This window comes from Gasterosteus aculeatus, chromosome 18 (genome assembly GCF_964276395.1).
Source record: "Gasterosteus aculeatus chromosome 18, fGasAcu3.hap1.1, whole genome shotgun sequence".
NCBI classification, from domain to species: Eukaryota; Metazoa; Chordata; class Actinopteri; order Perciformes; family Gasterosteidae; genus Gasterosteus; species Gasterosteus aculeatus.
In genome coordinates this window covers 7090811-7105876 of record NC_135706.1, presented here as the reverse complement: position 1 = coordinate 7105876, position 15066 = coordinate 7090811, and the positions used below count along the sequence as shown (strand labels likewise).

General features: G+C 42.7%; 2 protein-coding genes across 4 annotated transcripts; one reads left to right on the top strand and one right to left on the bottom strand.

Moving 5' to 3' along the window:
• fmn1 (formin 1) lies at nt 1-13696 on the top strand. Of its 2 annotated transcripts, none has more exons than XM_040160014.2 (17): nt 1-2247; nt 2366-2471; nt 3684-3745; nt 4035-4723; nt 5148-5286; nt 5557-5644; nt 6184-6245; nt 6349-6437; nt 6602-6731; nt 6953-7099; nt 7300-7359; nt 7462-7582; nt 10639-10731; nt 12137-12188; nt 12636-12785; nt 13095-13176; nt 13403-13696. In XM_040160014.2, exons 1-17 carry the CDS (start codon nt 805-807, stop codon nt 13445-13447), a joined length of 3558 nt encoding a protein of 1185 aa, XP_040015948.2. In that variant the 5' UTR covers nt 1-804; the 3' UTR covers nt 13448-13696. The 2 variants fall into 2 exon arrangements, 1 of the variants encoding a protein (XP_040015948.2); XR_013453348.1 differs by having other exon boundaries at nt 91-2247; nt 13084-13176.
• grem1a (gremlin 1a, DAN family BMP antagonist) lies at nt 13015-15055 on the bottom strand. 2 transcript variants are annotated; one of them, XM_040160018.2, is made up of 2 exons: nt 14919-15055; nt 13015-14791 (listed from the first exon to the last, which is right to left on the bottom strand). In XM_040160018.2, the coding sequence occupies exon 2, from the start codon at nt 14781-14783 to the stop codon at nt 14250-14252; it is 534 nt and encodes a 177-aa protein (XP_040015952.1). In that variant the 5' UTR covers nt 14784-14791; nt 14919-15055; the 3' UTR covers nt 13015-14249. The 2 variants fall into 2 exon arrangements, with proteins under 2 accessions (XP_040015952.1, XP_077949183.1); XM_078093057.1 differs by having other exon boundaries at nt 14964-15028.
• Nucleotides 15056-15066: the final 11 nt, after the last annotated feature.

Here is a 15066-nt window from a genome sequence, read left to right as displayed (position 1 = left end):
ATAACGTTTAGCAAGTGATCCCTGGCAGTCATGTTTACCCTCCTTCAGCTCTGGGTGTGGTGGCCCTTCCATCTGTTCTGGGTGGCTTTCGTCGCCGGATGGCCTCGCGGACCTGTCAGGGTGTTGTTGCAAACAGTGGCTTAAGTCACCATCTGCTTCCATTTACACAGCGACGATATGCAGGATGGCGTCCAAAACGCTGCTCTGTATAGTAAAGAAGCTGTAGATGAGCCTGCGGGAAAAGGAAGGCACAACTTGGAAAACAGGACTTGGATCTAAATTTTAATTGTAGTTGAGTCACTCTACCCGGCAGAGCAATGGCGTTGTGGCTTGGAAAGCTTCCCTCTTCCATTACTGTGTGGATTTTTCCCCGGTCGTTGGAGGCTCCAAGTGACTAACTCCCGTTTTGAGCTTTGGAAAGTTAGTTCTCCTGTAAGACACGACGGTGCTGTTGCAGCGCTGAAAAGAGCTTTTGCTTTTCAACAAACTGGAGCGGAAACAAGATGGATTTTCACACGTGGTGATATGACTTTATTGACATTGCTTGTTCATTATATTTCATTATATTTCTGAAAATGGATTTTGCATGATCCTGGAATCAGCTAGAGAAAATAGTACATGCGTTAAACCTTCTGCGATTAGATTTTTCTAATGTAAGCTCAATGTTGCAGTTGTCAATCTAGACGTACATCTACATCTACATGACATGTACTGTAGACGTAGCATATTGACATTGTGAGAAAAGCTTTTCAAGAACTTCCTGCTCCCTCCACTCAGGATCACGTCACCACTTTCTTATGAGCAATGGAGGAGCAAAAAGCGAAGTTTTTCAGGACCCTCTCAGAAGAGGACAATGATGGTATAATGCAAAGAGGCAATGGGCTGAGTGTTAATGTGAGGAAATACGGGGATATGGTTTCTGAGGATGCCGATGAGAACAGTAAACACTATTTATCAGGCATCCCATTGCCTCCTGTAGGGGAGGAGATAACCTCTATATCAGAAGATAACATAAGTGGGAGAGAACCGGGAAATGACTCAAACATAACGAAAGAGGAGAGGAAAAATGGCAACCTAACAGAGCAGCGCAGCGTGGCTGCAAACAAGAACTCACCGGACGAACATTCCTCGGAGGAATCTCTGCAACCAAAATGCCGACCGGTTTCAGCTGACTGCACAAATACAGGTTGCGAATTTGTTGCAGCAGTCAGCGTGAAGCAGGATGATGCAGAAGAACCTAATCAGAGAGGAGGAGGAGGCCACAAAAATGATCACGGTGGGGAAGAATTTGTCACAAGTACATTCACTTCGGATGTGGGTTTTGACCCAGAGGGACTTGTGAAAAGTGAATCCTCTAAAACCAAACGTGTAGTCATAATGGTCACTCGGACAGGACCTGTAGTTGAGGAAGAGGTTGAACCCACTGTAGTACCGTCTTTGGAGCAAACCGGAGGCACGTCCTGCTTTAATAAGACTGCAGAAGAGGAGAGCGCAGGGGCAGAGGAGGACAGCCAAGAAGAACAGCAAGAGAAAAGAGATGCTTTTCCAGATTTTTCCTTCTTTTCTTTTCCAGAACTTCACCATCCTCCCAACATAGAAAATACCTCATCAAATATTTCCATAACATCTGCAGACAATAACCCTCCAACTGGATCCACCTGCACCACAGCCACCTTCTCCCCAGGTTCCCCCACTGACATGCAGGTCCAGATGCCGGCGCTCTTTAGCGGCCTGAGGGTCCTCAGGAAGGGGATAGTCGGGCTTGAGCGCGACACCGTGGCCCAGATCAAACCTCCCTCTCGTGGAACAAGAGGGGACACTTCCGCTGAGGAGGAGGGGGAAGCTAAAGTTCAGGGGAGCGTGCTGAACCAGATCTCCCAATTCCTGAACAGGGAAAAGAGAGGGGACGACAAAGAGGAAATGAAGGAAATGCAGGGTGAGGGAGATCAGGAGGAGAAGGAGGAGAACCATGTTCAAGAAAGTCAAGAGGGGGAGAAGAAGCTTAAAACAGGGGAGGGTGCCGGGGTTTCATTGGAGTCTACGAAACCCTCCGTTTACAGTGCAGAAGCTGCATTTGATGCCTTCAAAGCTTTCTTTACCCCAAAGCCTTTGAAGAAAGAACCAACTCAGAAGGTGGACCTGGATGCAGTGAGGAAGAAGATAAGAGCAGACAAAGATATGCTAAGAGCACTTTTTGAGAAAACCTCCAACAAGACTTCCGAAAAGAAAGAACCACCTGATGGCAAAGTAGGGGTTGTGTATAATTAAAGCATCATTGGCTTTACCTGGTCCTTGGCGTGAAGAAGCTCTATTTGTAATTGATTGTTGTAAAGCTGTTGTCAAACTCCTTTTCCCATCCTCCTAGTCAGAAGCATTTACGCCAGAGGGAGAGGAAAGAACTCCTGGTCGCCTACAAGCCGTCTGGCCGCCACTTAAAGAGGAGAAAGTTGGGCTGAAATACACAGAAGCAGGTACTCACAGATAATACAAATTGGCTTTTGAGCTTGTTTGGGAACACATACTTCCTCATGAAAATGTGGCTCCAAATACAATTGTTCTTTTCCTCTGTCCTCGTTTATTGTGTGCAAGGCCCCTAAGTAGGAGGTAATCTCAGATTTTTTGTGATATGTCATGAAGTACCAAGGTGATAAAACAGTGTTAAGTTTGTCTTTGTATCTGTTGAATAGGGTCTGGGATCATCACAATGGTTAACAAATAGCAGAAATCTGAATGCATAAAATGATCACATCACCAGCATGTAAAATTAAAATCCACAACGATTAGAATTATGTTAAACTGAATATTCATGTCACAGCTGAGGATACCGAGGACAGAGAACGAGCTGTGGAGGGAGTGGGAATGTTTGCTTTGTCGTGTCATGAGATGGATGTGATATCAAGCACCACTGCTTTAGTAAACACAACTCCACCCTGTGAGCCTCCAGTACGTGTGTGAAAGGGTTACATGGACTGCACACAAGGTGTCACACAGAGTTTTAAAGCAAATCAAATCAAGACTTTTTCCAAACAAATTAATTACTTCACAACTTTGTAAGAAAACCATGATGGAAACATGACTCCTTAATCTTTTCACAAGTCTCTTTGCATTTTTAAAAATGGTTGGATTTTCATCACACTAATCTGACGGTAAAATGAAGTCTGGCCTTACAATAGTCTGAAATATATGTAACTGTAATAAGAACCCTTTACTACAAATAAGTTGTCATTCATAAAACACTGCTAATAGACCTTTTTAAAACAATGTCACTCACAGTATTTAAGTAGCCCTGCTTCCTTTTCATGAGTTCTAAATTAGGATAATCTCACCTCACTGGATACATGTGCACCTAATTTATCAGAAAAATTATTAGTGGTTGTTTGAGCGCGGATAAAACTGTTTGCTTCATGCGTACACACCCGCCACCCTGCAAAGTGTGCTCAAGGTGTCAGTACGCCGTGTGTCTTATGGTCTCTTTACCTGCAAAGCTCTACTGCCATCATCGGGTCAAGTTCTGTACGGCTGTTTCATCCTCAAATACGGCCCTCAGCCTCCTGCAGTGTTAAAAATGACTTTGATTGGTCATCCAGAGTTTTTCACTGTTGTTGTCATTTGTTTGTCCTCAGCTTTCCCCCATCGACACATCACAAACCATTGTTAAATGTTCTCGTGTTGTTTCCTCTCAGAGCACCAGTCTTCTCTCCTGCACCTGAAGAGAGAATGCAAAGAGGAGCTGGAGAAGCTACAGGTCAGTAACGAGTTGAACCACGTTGTGCTGCTGAAATGTTTGACACGTTCACTTATTTGCTTCTTGTTGAAACTTGCACTTTAACTCAGCAATCGTTTTGTAAAATTGTTGAACAGTTCCTTAAAGAAAAACAGGATTGTTATCATCACCGCCAAATTATTTAGAGTCTAACCGGCCCCAGTTTGCAACTCTCATGCATTTATTATCATTACATTAGAGTGTTGCAGATAGAGTCTGTTAATATATTCACATTATTGTGTTATTTATGAAATTATTATATCGTTTGCAGGAGGACTTGGGTCTGCAACTCTCCAGACTGAGGGTGGAGAACGAGGACAATGTCGCCCGTCTGGCTGAGCTGCAGGCCCAACTCTCCCAGGTTGCCACACGTCGCCGTGGGGAACTCAAAGACGTCGCAGTGTCCACGGCAGACAACCTTATACACAAATCCTTCCGCACGGTGTGCATCCAGACCGACCGAGAGACATTTGTTAAGACTCACGGGGATGGAGACGACTCAGGGAGGGTCTCCATCGGCCCTCAGCAGCAGAAGCTGACCCCCAAAAAGCTGGACCTGGCTTCTATCAGCCTCAGCCTAGCAGGTCAGAGGGAAGAAACCTCCTCCTCAACACATGAAGCTCCATCCCAAACTCTTCCTCCACCTGCAGTCACGCCGCCGCCTTTAGAACAACTTCCTGCTCCTTCTCAGGCAACCAAAACAGACAATCTGCCTCCTCCCCCTCCTCCACCTCCTCTTCTGTCATGTTTGTCTCCACCCTTAAACCACATACAGCTGTCAAATGGCCCTCCACCACCACCACCACCGCCTCCTCCATCCATGCCAGGCTTTGCTCCCCCGCCACCTCCTCCTCTGGTTGGGGGTCTTATTGTTGAAAAACCTCCCAGGAAACCGACAGTGGAGCCTTCCCAACCCATGAAGCCTCTTTACTGGAACAGAATCCAGATCCAAGACACCAAGTAGGTTCACCGTGGATAAGAAAATACACAAGATGATCATGATCCAAACATTGAGTCATGTCAAATGATCTTACATTCCAGTAAAACATATTGCCTGTGACAGTAGTAATCAATCGTATGAACACTAAATGTCAACATTTCTTAAAGGGCCTAAAATGTCATATAGTCACACTTCTCCTGAATGGTTTTAAGTAAATAAATAAGACAAATGAAATCATTTTAAGTAAAACCACTGAGAATAAAGTAGAACACATGTATTTATATGCTCTATTCAATTAATATATAAATACATAAGGGATTATGAAATCAACTATTAAATTAAACAATACAGTAAAAATCTTTTGTGATCTATAAACACTCCTTTGAAAAAGGACACTTTGCCTTGAAACCGAGGATGATTCAACAACATGCCTCTCTCACTCAGGAACAAGACAATGTGGAATATGTTAGAGGAACCGAACATAAACACCAGCGAGTTTGAGAATCTCTTCGCCAAAACCAGCTCACAGACCAAGAAGAAGCCGCTGTCAGAGGCTTACCAGAAGAAGGCCAAAGACCGGAAGGTAACTTTTCAAATTAGCCGGAACATCAAAAGAAAGCACAGTTTAACTTGTTGTATTATTTGCTTTATGTTGCATGTCCACTAGAGGGTGCCATCCAGTCTTCAGATGCCGGCTCATTAAAAAAGTGCATTATAAATATAGATCAAGGAACAACTATTACACTTGTAGAGAACAAAGACACAAAAGAATCCACCAATGTTTGCCACCTTTTCTTACAATAAACTCACTAATGGTTTCCATAGTGGTCATGGTAACCGTGTGTGTACTCAGATCATCAAGCTGCTGGACAGTAAGCGCTCTCAGGCCGTGGCCATACTCATATCGAGCCTGCACCTGGAGATGAAAGACATTCAACAAGGTGAGTGATGGAGACATTGCGTTTGTCAGGAGCGTAACTAGGAAACAGTTTGGGTCAAAGTTGGTTTCTTGTCGACAGCTGATATAAAAAAAAAATGCATATGAAATAAATATGAACATAAAAAAATGTAAAGATTACTAGAATCCAATAAGAGTTGGATTTTAGATGAAGTTAAAAAAAGTGCTGCCACTTTTATTATAATTTCCTAAATTATATTCTATACTGTATATTCTATAGGATATAATAAACTCTATTCTATATCCGTTTGTGACATTTGCCACATTAGCCATATTAATTTATCAACAATACTAAAACTTTCTTCCGAAGTATCTCTAGTATTATACATAAATATATGTAAACAAGGCTTGTGTTCAAATAGTTTTCCTACCTCTACATTTCCTTGTACTTTTAACTCTTTTTTTTAGATAGTTTACTGTAAATTACTGCCTAACATAAACCTCACACTCTTCACAATGTCGGCATGATAAACCCCTGTAACAAACAACAGCCGTAATGCATAGTAACATTCCCCCTTGTAGCGGTATTGGCAGTGGACCACTCTGTGGTGGACCTGGAGACTGTTGAAGCGTTGTATGAAAATGTAAGTGTCACCACAGCACACTATAAAAACAACACTGCACAGTTTGCAAGTGCAATGTGCGATTTTGAACCCATTGATGGGTATTTTATGGTTGATCCGTCAGCGAGCGCAGCCAGAGGAACTGGAGAGAATCAAGAAACATTACGAGACATCAGAAGAAGAGGAAGTTAAACTGCTCGACAAACCTGAACAGTAAGTATTCCACCTGCTATCAGAAACGTTTAGGGGCTGCACAATTGTTTTGTCTTGGTGTCCGTGTAAGCTGACCAGACAAATATACCACATGGCCCCTCTGTACACAGTTCTGAGAGGGATGGACAATGTCATCTCATTCTGTTGGTGTGATCGTGCTGCAGGTTCCTGTATGAGCTGTCTCAGATCCCAGACTTTGAGGGCAGAGCTCACTGCATCATCTTCAGGTCAGCCTTCCTCGATGGGATTGCGCTGATCCAAACAAAGCTCAACACAGTCTCCTCTGTTTGCAAGGTAGGAAGAAAAGCACCTACTGCACGTGATCTATCTTCTTGTGAAAGGAAACAGCTGATTCCCCATGCAGATTAGTTTGGGTGATCGAGACCATGAGGATATACAGTTTGAAAGCATGCATGCAAATTACATCCACATAGCCTAACTCAAAAAGGTGTAGCACAAATTCAATGTGGTGATGCAGTTTGAAGTTGATCCTGTGATTGTTCTTCTGTGCTAAGGCTCTGCTGGAGAGCGACGGTGTGATGGATGTGATGGGGCTGGTGTTGGCTCTGGGGAACCACATGAACGGAGGCAACAGGACCAGAGGTCAGGCAGACGGCTTTGGTCTGGACATTCTGCCTAAACTGAAGGATGTCAAGAGCAGAGTAAGGCCTTGATAATGGCTGGAGAACTGTAGCAGCTTCTTGTGGAACACACTCATCTACTCAGAAAAACTACAGTTATTCTCTCTAACCTGTCTGAGTGATTAAAGAGTAAAACTGTTCATGCAGCCTGTAAATCATGCATTGACTCATCTTTCTAGAATACTTTTTTTTGTGACTCCTGTCCTGTTTTTCCTTCTCAGGACAATCGTATCAGCCTGGTGGACTATGTAGTGTCGTACTATCTGCACAACATGGACAAGGCATTAGCTCAAAAATAATGATTCCTATTTGTTTGTTGAGTCAGGAGAGAGGCTACATTTCTTAATTCTTATTGTTATTGCGCTTTTTTTGTCTTTAACCAGAACGCCGGCACAGACAACAGTATGTTCCCACTTCCTGAACCTCAGGATGTCTTCCTGGCTGCACAGGTCAAGTTTGATGACCTCAACAGAGACCTGAGACAGCTTGGACGCGATCTGACAAGTATGAGATTTCACTACTGCAACCTATGTTTATTCCAGCTCTATTTCTCTACAAAGGAGGACCGTGTTGGTTAAATAATATAAAGTCAATAATACTCCTTCAGCCTCCGCGTGACTGGGTGACCGGAATGATCTCACCCTGTGGTTATTTTGTTGTGTACTTCTTTTTGAAAACCGCAGTGAGGCTGTGTAACTTTATCACTCTGATTTTGAGAAGTTCCCACAGACTAAACCTCTTCCCTTGTCTGGCATCGCTTTTCTCAGAACCCCCCTCGACCCCCCCCCCAGCCCCCCACAACTCAACACCATGGTTTCAGATCACGGGCCCCAGCCATTGAGTAACTGTTTATAAATCAGGGCTGAAGGCCTGCTTCTTTTACCCAACTTGACGCCCAAGAACAAAAGATTTCCTCCCGTATTCCTTATCCTTCTCGCCTGTTCTCCTCTTTCTCTCTGCGTGTGCCCATATGACGCCACTCAGCAATGCCGGCCAGTCGCAGTCACATTGAGGACAATGCGCACGACTGCGAGCGAGTGCATTGTCGTATCCCCGTGTATGCATGTGTTTTTGCCTGCAGTTCACTGTGCGTGTATTCAGAGACTAGCAGGAGTCTTGCTGCTGATACAGGCCTGGCGCCTTTCAGATCCAGCTTCTAATCCTCCTGCCAATCAGATCTCCCATCGCTTTGCCTTTGTGCCACTGTCGCCAGAGCAGGGAGACCATAGCGTCCCCCTTATGTAATCTCCAGACCGCTAGTATCCGTAGCATCTACGCATGGGCCCCTGCCTGGGAGGCTAGCATCGGTTGCATCACCTGGGCTCTGGTGTGGCCCCCAGATGTCTTTCTTCAGCTCTCAACACAGCTTTGTCTTATCGGCCCGTCTGCCCAAACCACCGTGCAATCTGGATCGAAACCGTCGCGGGCTCCTTTTGTTCTGCCCGTTTGAAGCGTCTTCCTCCCTCGCTTCTGCCACTCTTCACTCTCTCTGTGTTTTCTGTTGTCTTGGTTTCAAATGTTTCCTAACAAAGTTACGGGAGAATTCGTTTCCATGAAGTCCCCCTCTGATCCTCGATGGAGAAAATGAAAACAAGCGTATTCACTGTAAACTGTTTAAAACGCACGCAAATTACTAGAGAAAGCACCTTTTCTCAGCGGCCTACAGGTGGACATGCAGATTTGGTTTCATTTGTAAAAAGGCACTGAGATATTGTCTTCCTACAGAAATTTAATGGTAGATTGTTGTTTGTGCTTTCCTAGTTTCAAAGTTTCAAATTGCATTCAAAGAATCTCCAGCATTGAAACTCTCCGGTGCTCGAGCTAAAAAACCTCGCCGTCAACAGGTTTTGGCAGACACAGAATTTAATCATGGGGATGTAAAGATCCTCTGCAAGATTCAGTTGTTACGGTCGCGGCATTACTGTGGACGGCAGCGTTGGCTTGTCCGTTGTTTTGGTACAACTTCTATCAGGAATTTTCATGAAATGTTGTGCAGACCTTCGTGGTCTCCATTGATCCTACAAACTTTGCTGATGCACTGACTTCTTCCTTTAGTGCTGACATGTGTTGTTGGTGCCACACGTACAAATTCCATCCGGGATGATTCGCTAACTTTTTGATCTCTTGAATTTTCCCAAAGCTTACAGCGTCAGGTCAACATTTTCATGTATTTTTGTTTTTAACTCAGCCTCAGTTGTTCTTCGTGATTAGAGCTGATTAGCAAATGTCACTATGAGTCTCTAAACCTTTCAGTTCTCCTCAATATGAATTAAAATGGCCGCTTCAGTCTCACGTGTGAAAGTACCACACAACTCGTCAGCAGACTCGGTTTACGTGGAGGTCTTTGACCCTCTTCGTTCTGAAATAAGCAAACTTCTGTTGAACACAAAAGGCAGACAAAAGAAAGAAAGGAGAGGGAGAGGGAAAGAGAGATACCCGCCTTCACAGTTTACATAAATTCCAAATGAAAACAGTATTCTTTTGTCATCTTATCTGGGAGATGTTGATCGAGCGTCAGGGAGCGGGGGAGAGGGGGAGAGGGGGGAGAGGGTGGGCAGAGGCTCGGCTCCCTTTGCAGCCTCTATTATGACTGGCTCTGCAGACTGGCTCCTCTGATCCACTGATTGGTCACAGATCAGCATGGAGAGGGAGGGAGAGGGAGAGAGAGAGGGAGAGAGAGAGTCGCCATCTCTGGGTGAATCTAAACAAGCGATATCTGCTGCAAAGAGGAAGCTGTGTTGATAACCTCATACCTCTTCACAGGTGGAGCCAGTTTACTGTTGCCGGGGTGACTGTGGGGGAGTGGGGAGCACGGTCGTCCTCCAATCAGAGAGTTGTCGGTTCGATCCCAGGCCCCGCTAACCTGCATGTCGATGTGTCCTTGGGCAAGACACTTAACCCAACGTTGCTCCTGTAGCTGCGACTACAGTGTGTGAATGTTAGTTACTGATGGCAGGTGTCACTGTGTATGGTTCTTCTGTCATCAGTGTGTGAATGCATGTGAATGGGTGAATGATGTCATGTAGTGTTAAAGCGCTTCGAGTGGTCAGGAGACTAAAAAAGCGCTATACAGTCCATTTACCATTTAAACCAGATCTCACTCTCTTTTCCCAAAAATAAAATGTGCAGTAGATAGTTTAAGTAGTCTTAGTAATAAACTTAAATTAGTCAAAATAAATGACTAAAGGTAATTTCACACCACGTCCATATACTTAAATCCTTTAGCTAAAAATGGCTACGCACAAAAACTTTGTTTACTGAGCTTGATGCATTTCATTAGATTAATTTGCAAAACAAGATAAAACAGAATTAATTACATGGATTCAATGGATAGCAGTCACAACAGGCTTGATGAATGAATCACAATAGCAAGGAACTTTACATCAAATTATATATATATATATATATATATATATATATATATATAGATATAGATACAGAATACTGCGTCGCTGTGTTCTTTACTTTGTTCACCGTGTGTTGTGAATCAGTTAATCAGATCAGTATCTATTTTAACCCTTTTTCTGATCTGTTCTCTTGTTTCTTTTTTTTACAATCAGGATGTGAGAAAGATGTGCGGAACGTTTGCTCTGTTTCCCTTGAAGAACACCTGCAGCCGTTTAAGGGGAAGATGGAGGCTTTCTGTCTCAGCGGTGAGGAATCACGTTCAGCTGTGATACTTTCAAAAATACAGACATGTCTATTACGTGCATATTTATAGACCGCCATACATTTTCTCTGTTCCTAGTAAAGAAGAATTCACATTTAATACTTCTGAAACCACTTTAATGCTCACATTTGATATTTTACAGTAGTGAAGAATCTTTCTATTATAATGTAAACTCCCCCCCAAAAATGAACATCTGGGAACCGGTCCCCTTCACTTTCTCTCCCTTGATGCATCATTTAAAGTATGCTATTGTCTTTAACAGTCGGTTGGATCATGTAAGTGCCTGTGTGCTTGTAAAGGGCAGATAGGATGGATGGAGGGTAAAGGCTAGACGCTCAGATAGGGATCAGACACATTTGGCAACAACTGAGAGACACACACCGGCACTGGGAAATATTTATCCAACCAACCGATGTCCTGCGTTAAAACGATTCCCAGTATTTGAAATGGCACAGATGTGTTGTAATGTTAAATGCATGTCTTCTTTTGACTATCACTACTTTTTCAGTCAAAGGACACAGAGACCGCTGGATTCATGCTGGATCTTTTGTTTCTAGAGTCGCGTGTGTTTCATTTGGTGTGCAGTGCTTTCAGAGAGCATTCAGGCCTTCACTCTTTTCAACGTTTTGTTATGTTGCAGACATAAAACTGTGTACTGTATTTCACCCCATATTAGTCTGACTGAACACTCAATATCCCATAATAACAAAGGGAAAACAGGACATGTGTTTTTTTCCGTGTTCTGGGCACTATGACTTTGTCTCTGAGCTCTGCAGGTAGTTGATTCCAACTCATGATTTGATCTTTTCTCTGCTTTGCCTCGTCAGCTTTCCAAATAATGTCCAATTAGTTTAATTTTCCATAGGTGGATTGCAATCAGGGTGTGGGCACCTGAGTTAAGTTTCGACTGAATGGATAATCATGTCAATTTGTCAACTTATGTCAGTGTTTTACTTTAATACATTTGTAAAATTCCTCATATAAACGTTATTATATTACTGGATTGTTTTAGCATACTGCTAAAAAATGTAAAAAGAGAAGGGTTACAAATATTTTCAGGGTACACTGTAAAACCATTTGAGTTCAATTGTGTGTGCATCTTTATGACATCATTTGTGCTATTTTCCCCGAGCCTTTAAAGCAGGTTTAAAACACATTTAGATGAAGATACATTGGTCTAAATTGCAGCAGAATAGTTGATGATCTCTTTTGCTTCCAAATCGAAGATGGTGGTCTGAACTCCACTTGACAGGTTCACCATGATGCTGGAGACTATTTATTGTATATCTAGTACCCATTATGAAGTATTTTTATCAATAAGGATTCAGATTTTTTAAAAGTAATTTTTGGGTCTGCCTATAACTATTTCCTCGTCTGTCTGTTTGCAGCACGAAAGGAACACGCAGAAGCTTTGCATCAGTTGATGACTGTTCAAAAAAGGTTGGCGGATTTGAATCGTATGGTGTTCAGTTGTGTGCATCATACGGGCCTTTATGAATTTGGTGATTTTCTTCAGTTTCAAACCAAGCAGCAGGAATTCACCAAAAGGTTCTGCAAATATTTGACATGACATTTAGGGAAGGTTTGGCTTTCGTGAATGTCAATTACAACCTCACGTCCTGGGAGCCTCCTTATCTGTTTGAGGTGTGTAATCCATGCCTGTAATATAATGATATAAGATACATTTAACAAATGTGTTTTTCAAATACGGCAAAGTGAAATTAAATTAAAGAAAGTTGTGTGACTGAATTTGAAAAAGGGGAAATATCTGTTTTCAAAAATAATTGTATTCGTGTAATTGGCCAACAAACTTCTGTAACACTCAAGTAACCACAATGAACACCTGCAATGTGGGTTTATTGTGCTTTTCATCCTTTCTCCTTCTAGTTTTCAGGACTTGGTTCTGTTCTTTGGACTGAAGCCCAAGACAGGGGAGCATGAGGTGACCACCGGCCATCTCTTCATGCTCTGGTTTGAGTTTTGTGCAGACTTCAAGACCAGGTGGAAGAGGGAGAACAAGAACATCTCAACAGAGAGGTATCAGATAGCTCTGGCTTTTTAAAATTGAATTCAGAAAAATGTTTTCACTTCTGAATTGAAAAAACAAGCAGTGTTGGGAAAAATCTGTGCTGATGGTTCTTCTAGGCTTTGTTTAATTAATGCTCTTGTGAAAACCAAAAGTCCTCTCGCGTTTTGAAAGAATTCTAGTCAGTAATGTAAAATATTGCACGTATCAGATTCAAAGACTACTTCATGTAACCATGACTGACTGATACATGATTTATTTATTTTCTGTAAACAACGTCAGTCTTAACAAACAATTAAACCAACGAAGTTGACTTGCAGATTAAAAGAGGCGCAGCTGTCAGTGAAGAGGATCACATCAGAGAAGAAGGTGGAGACCAGAAAGATCAACCCCAACAGCTTAGTAAGACGGATGCACCACAGAATCGACTGAGGACAGAAAAAAAATGTTACTCTTATAACACATATTTCCCAATTAAGACCTTCAAGGCAGATACATTTGCTTTATCACTTTACTCATATCATATGCTCTTATTTAATGAGACAGCACATATTACAATACACGTAATGCACTTCTGTCTTAATTGTGAATATGTTTTTGGACTGTAACTATGTTTTGCTCTCAACAGAAAGACCGACTGCGTCAGAAAGAAGCAAACATGTTCTCAACATAAGATACAAAATCATTGTTTCTTCTACCAGACAATAAAGAATTGTCATCATTTACAGATAGTTTTGTTTTATAATTTGCTCCCTAAAATGTGCTGAGATGTTAAAGACAAAAACAACAATAAATGTGTAATATTCAGAAATCACTATAAACACAAGTGATGTATTGTTTGGAAATCGTCTCGTATCGTCTTTTACGTAAATGATTAGCATTTATTTTTGTCAATCTTCTTAATAAAATCTGATCAGAAATGTGATTGCGTACTCATTTTATATACAAAAGATTAAACAATACATGACACATAATAAACACTCATAAAATGAAGTGACAGCAGTGCAGGTTGAAAAGAAAAAACATATTTGAATCAGCTTTACATCCCACACAGTGGAAATGATACAATCATTCAAGTCCTTTATATGTTCTTATATTGAGAGAAGACCTGCTTTAAGCTTAAACACTGTTTTGGGCCATCAATTCACTCCTTAAACCTTGAACTTTTACAAAGTCCCTGCACCTTTCTCAAAGACTTTTCAAATCCCCTTAATCTGCAAAAAGCTCACTGATGATAAGCAAGAATATTTGGTCTGTGTGTTGAATTATTAATTGAGGGAAACGACCTGAGCCAACTCACGCATTTTGTATTTTGGCATCATGATGATTAAAAAGAAGACTCCGGTAGCTCCTCGCCTACCCTTTGCACTTACTTCTCACGTGTCCTTTAAGAAAAATACACTTTCCATTTTTTATTATTGCAAAAAAAACATTTTTATTCCAGTAGGAAGCGAGAATGATCAACTAGTTTGTTTCTAATCCGTATCTATAGTTGTGCAGCGACACTGCTTGACCCGCTGGATCCGTTTCTTCCTCTTGCTGGGTGTCTGACCGGGGCAGAAGAGGGTGTACGTGACGGGGCTGAAGGTTTTGGGTTTGCAGGCAGAGCAGGACTGAAAGGCGTCCCCGTCCTGGTAATCGTGCCTCGGGATGTAGAAGGAGTTGCACTGTCCGTAGCAAAAGCGGTTGATGATGGTGCGGCTCAGGCAGCCCTCCTCCCGGATAGTCTGCTTGAGCGGCTGCGTCTTGCACCAGTCCAGCCGCAAGTACCGGCGCTCCGTGACGTGAAGCGCCTCCTGACTGGACTCGAGCACCTCGTCGGTAGAGGTTACAGGGCCCATCTCGCGGGAAACTGGTCCACTGATGGCGGGTTGATGGCATCGGTCCGATTCGTTTGGGTTGTATTTGGTCGGTTGTGGGAACGCGCTTTGATATATGGCAGCATCTGAGCTCCTTTGGAGCAGGAGCCCCAGAACTGCTGCGAACATCAGCACTGAGTGTGTCTTCATACCTGAAGCTGATGGAGAAAGAGTATTTTACGCACAACTTTTACGCGCGCATTACGCAGCGAATAAACGAGCAAATACACGTTCATTTAGGAGTTTAGTGAACAAACGAAGTCAGCAGATACTAAATTGAGTTACCTGATGACGAGTTAAGTCTCTCACAAGCAGAATTTGTCCACTCACAAAGTCTACAGCATGTGCTTCGTTGGCAAGTCCTTCCTCCTCGGTAGTGGATTTAGGAATGGCATGCTGTACTTTGGGAAACAGAGCTTTAGCAGAACACGTC

Coding starts and splice junctions, on each gene's coding strand:
- grem1a (XM_040160018.2), bottom strand. CDS start 14,783: ATGAAGACACACTCAGTGCTGATGTTCGCAGCAGTTCTGGGGCTCCTG.
- fmn1 (XM_040160014.2), top strand. CDS start 805: ATGGAGGAGCAAAAAGCGAAGTTTTTCAGGACCCTCTCAGAAGAGGAC. Junction 5,287..5,556: donor AGAAGGCCAAAGACCGGAAG/GTAACTTTTCAA, acceptor GTGTGTACTCAG/ATCATCAAGCTGCTGGACAG. Junction 5,645..6,183: donor GATGAAAGACATTCAACAAG/GTGAGTGATGGA, acceptor TCCCCCTTGTAG/CGGTATTGGCAGTGGACCAC.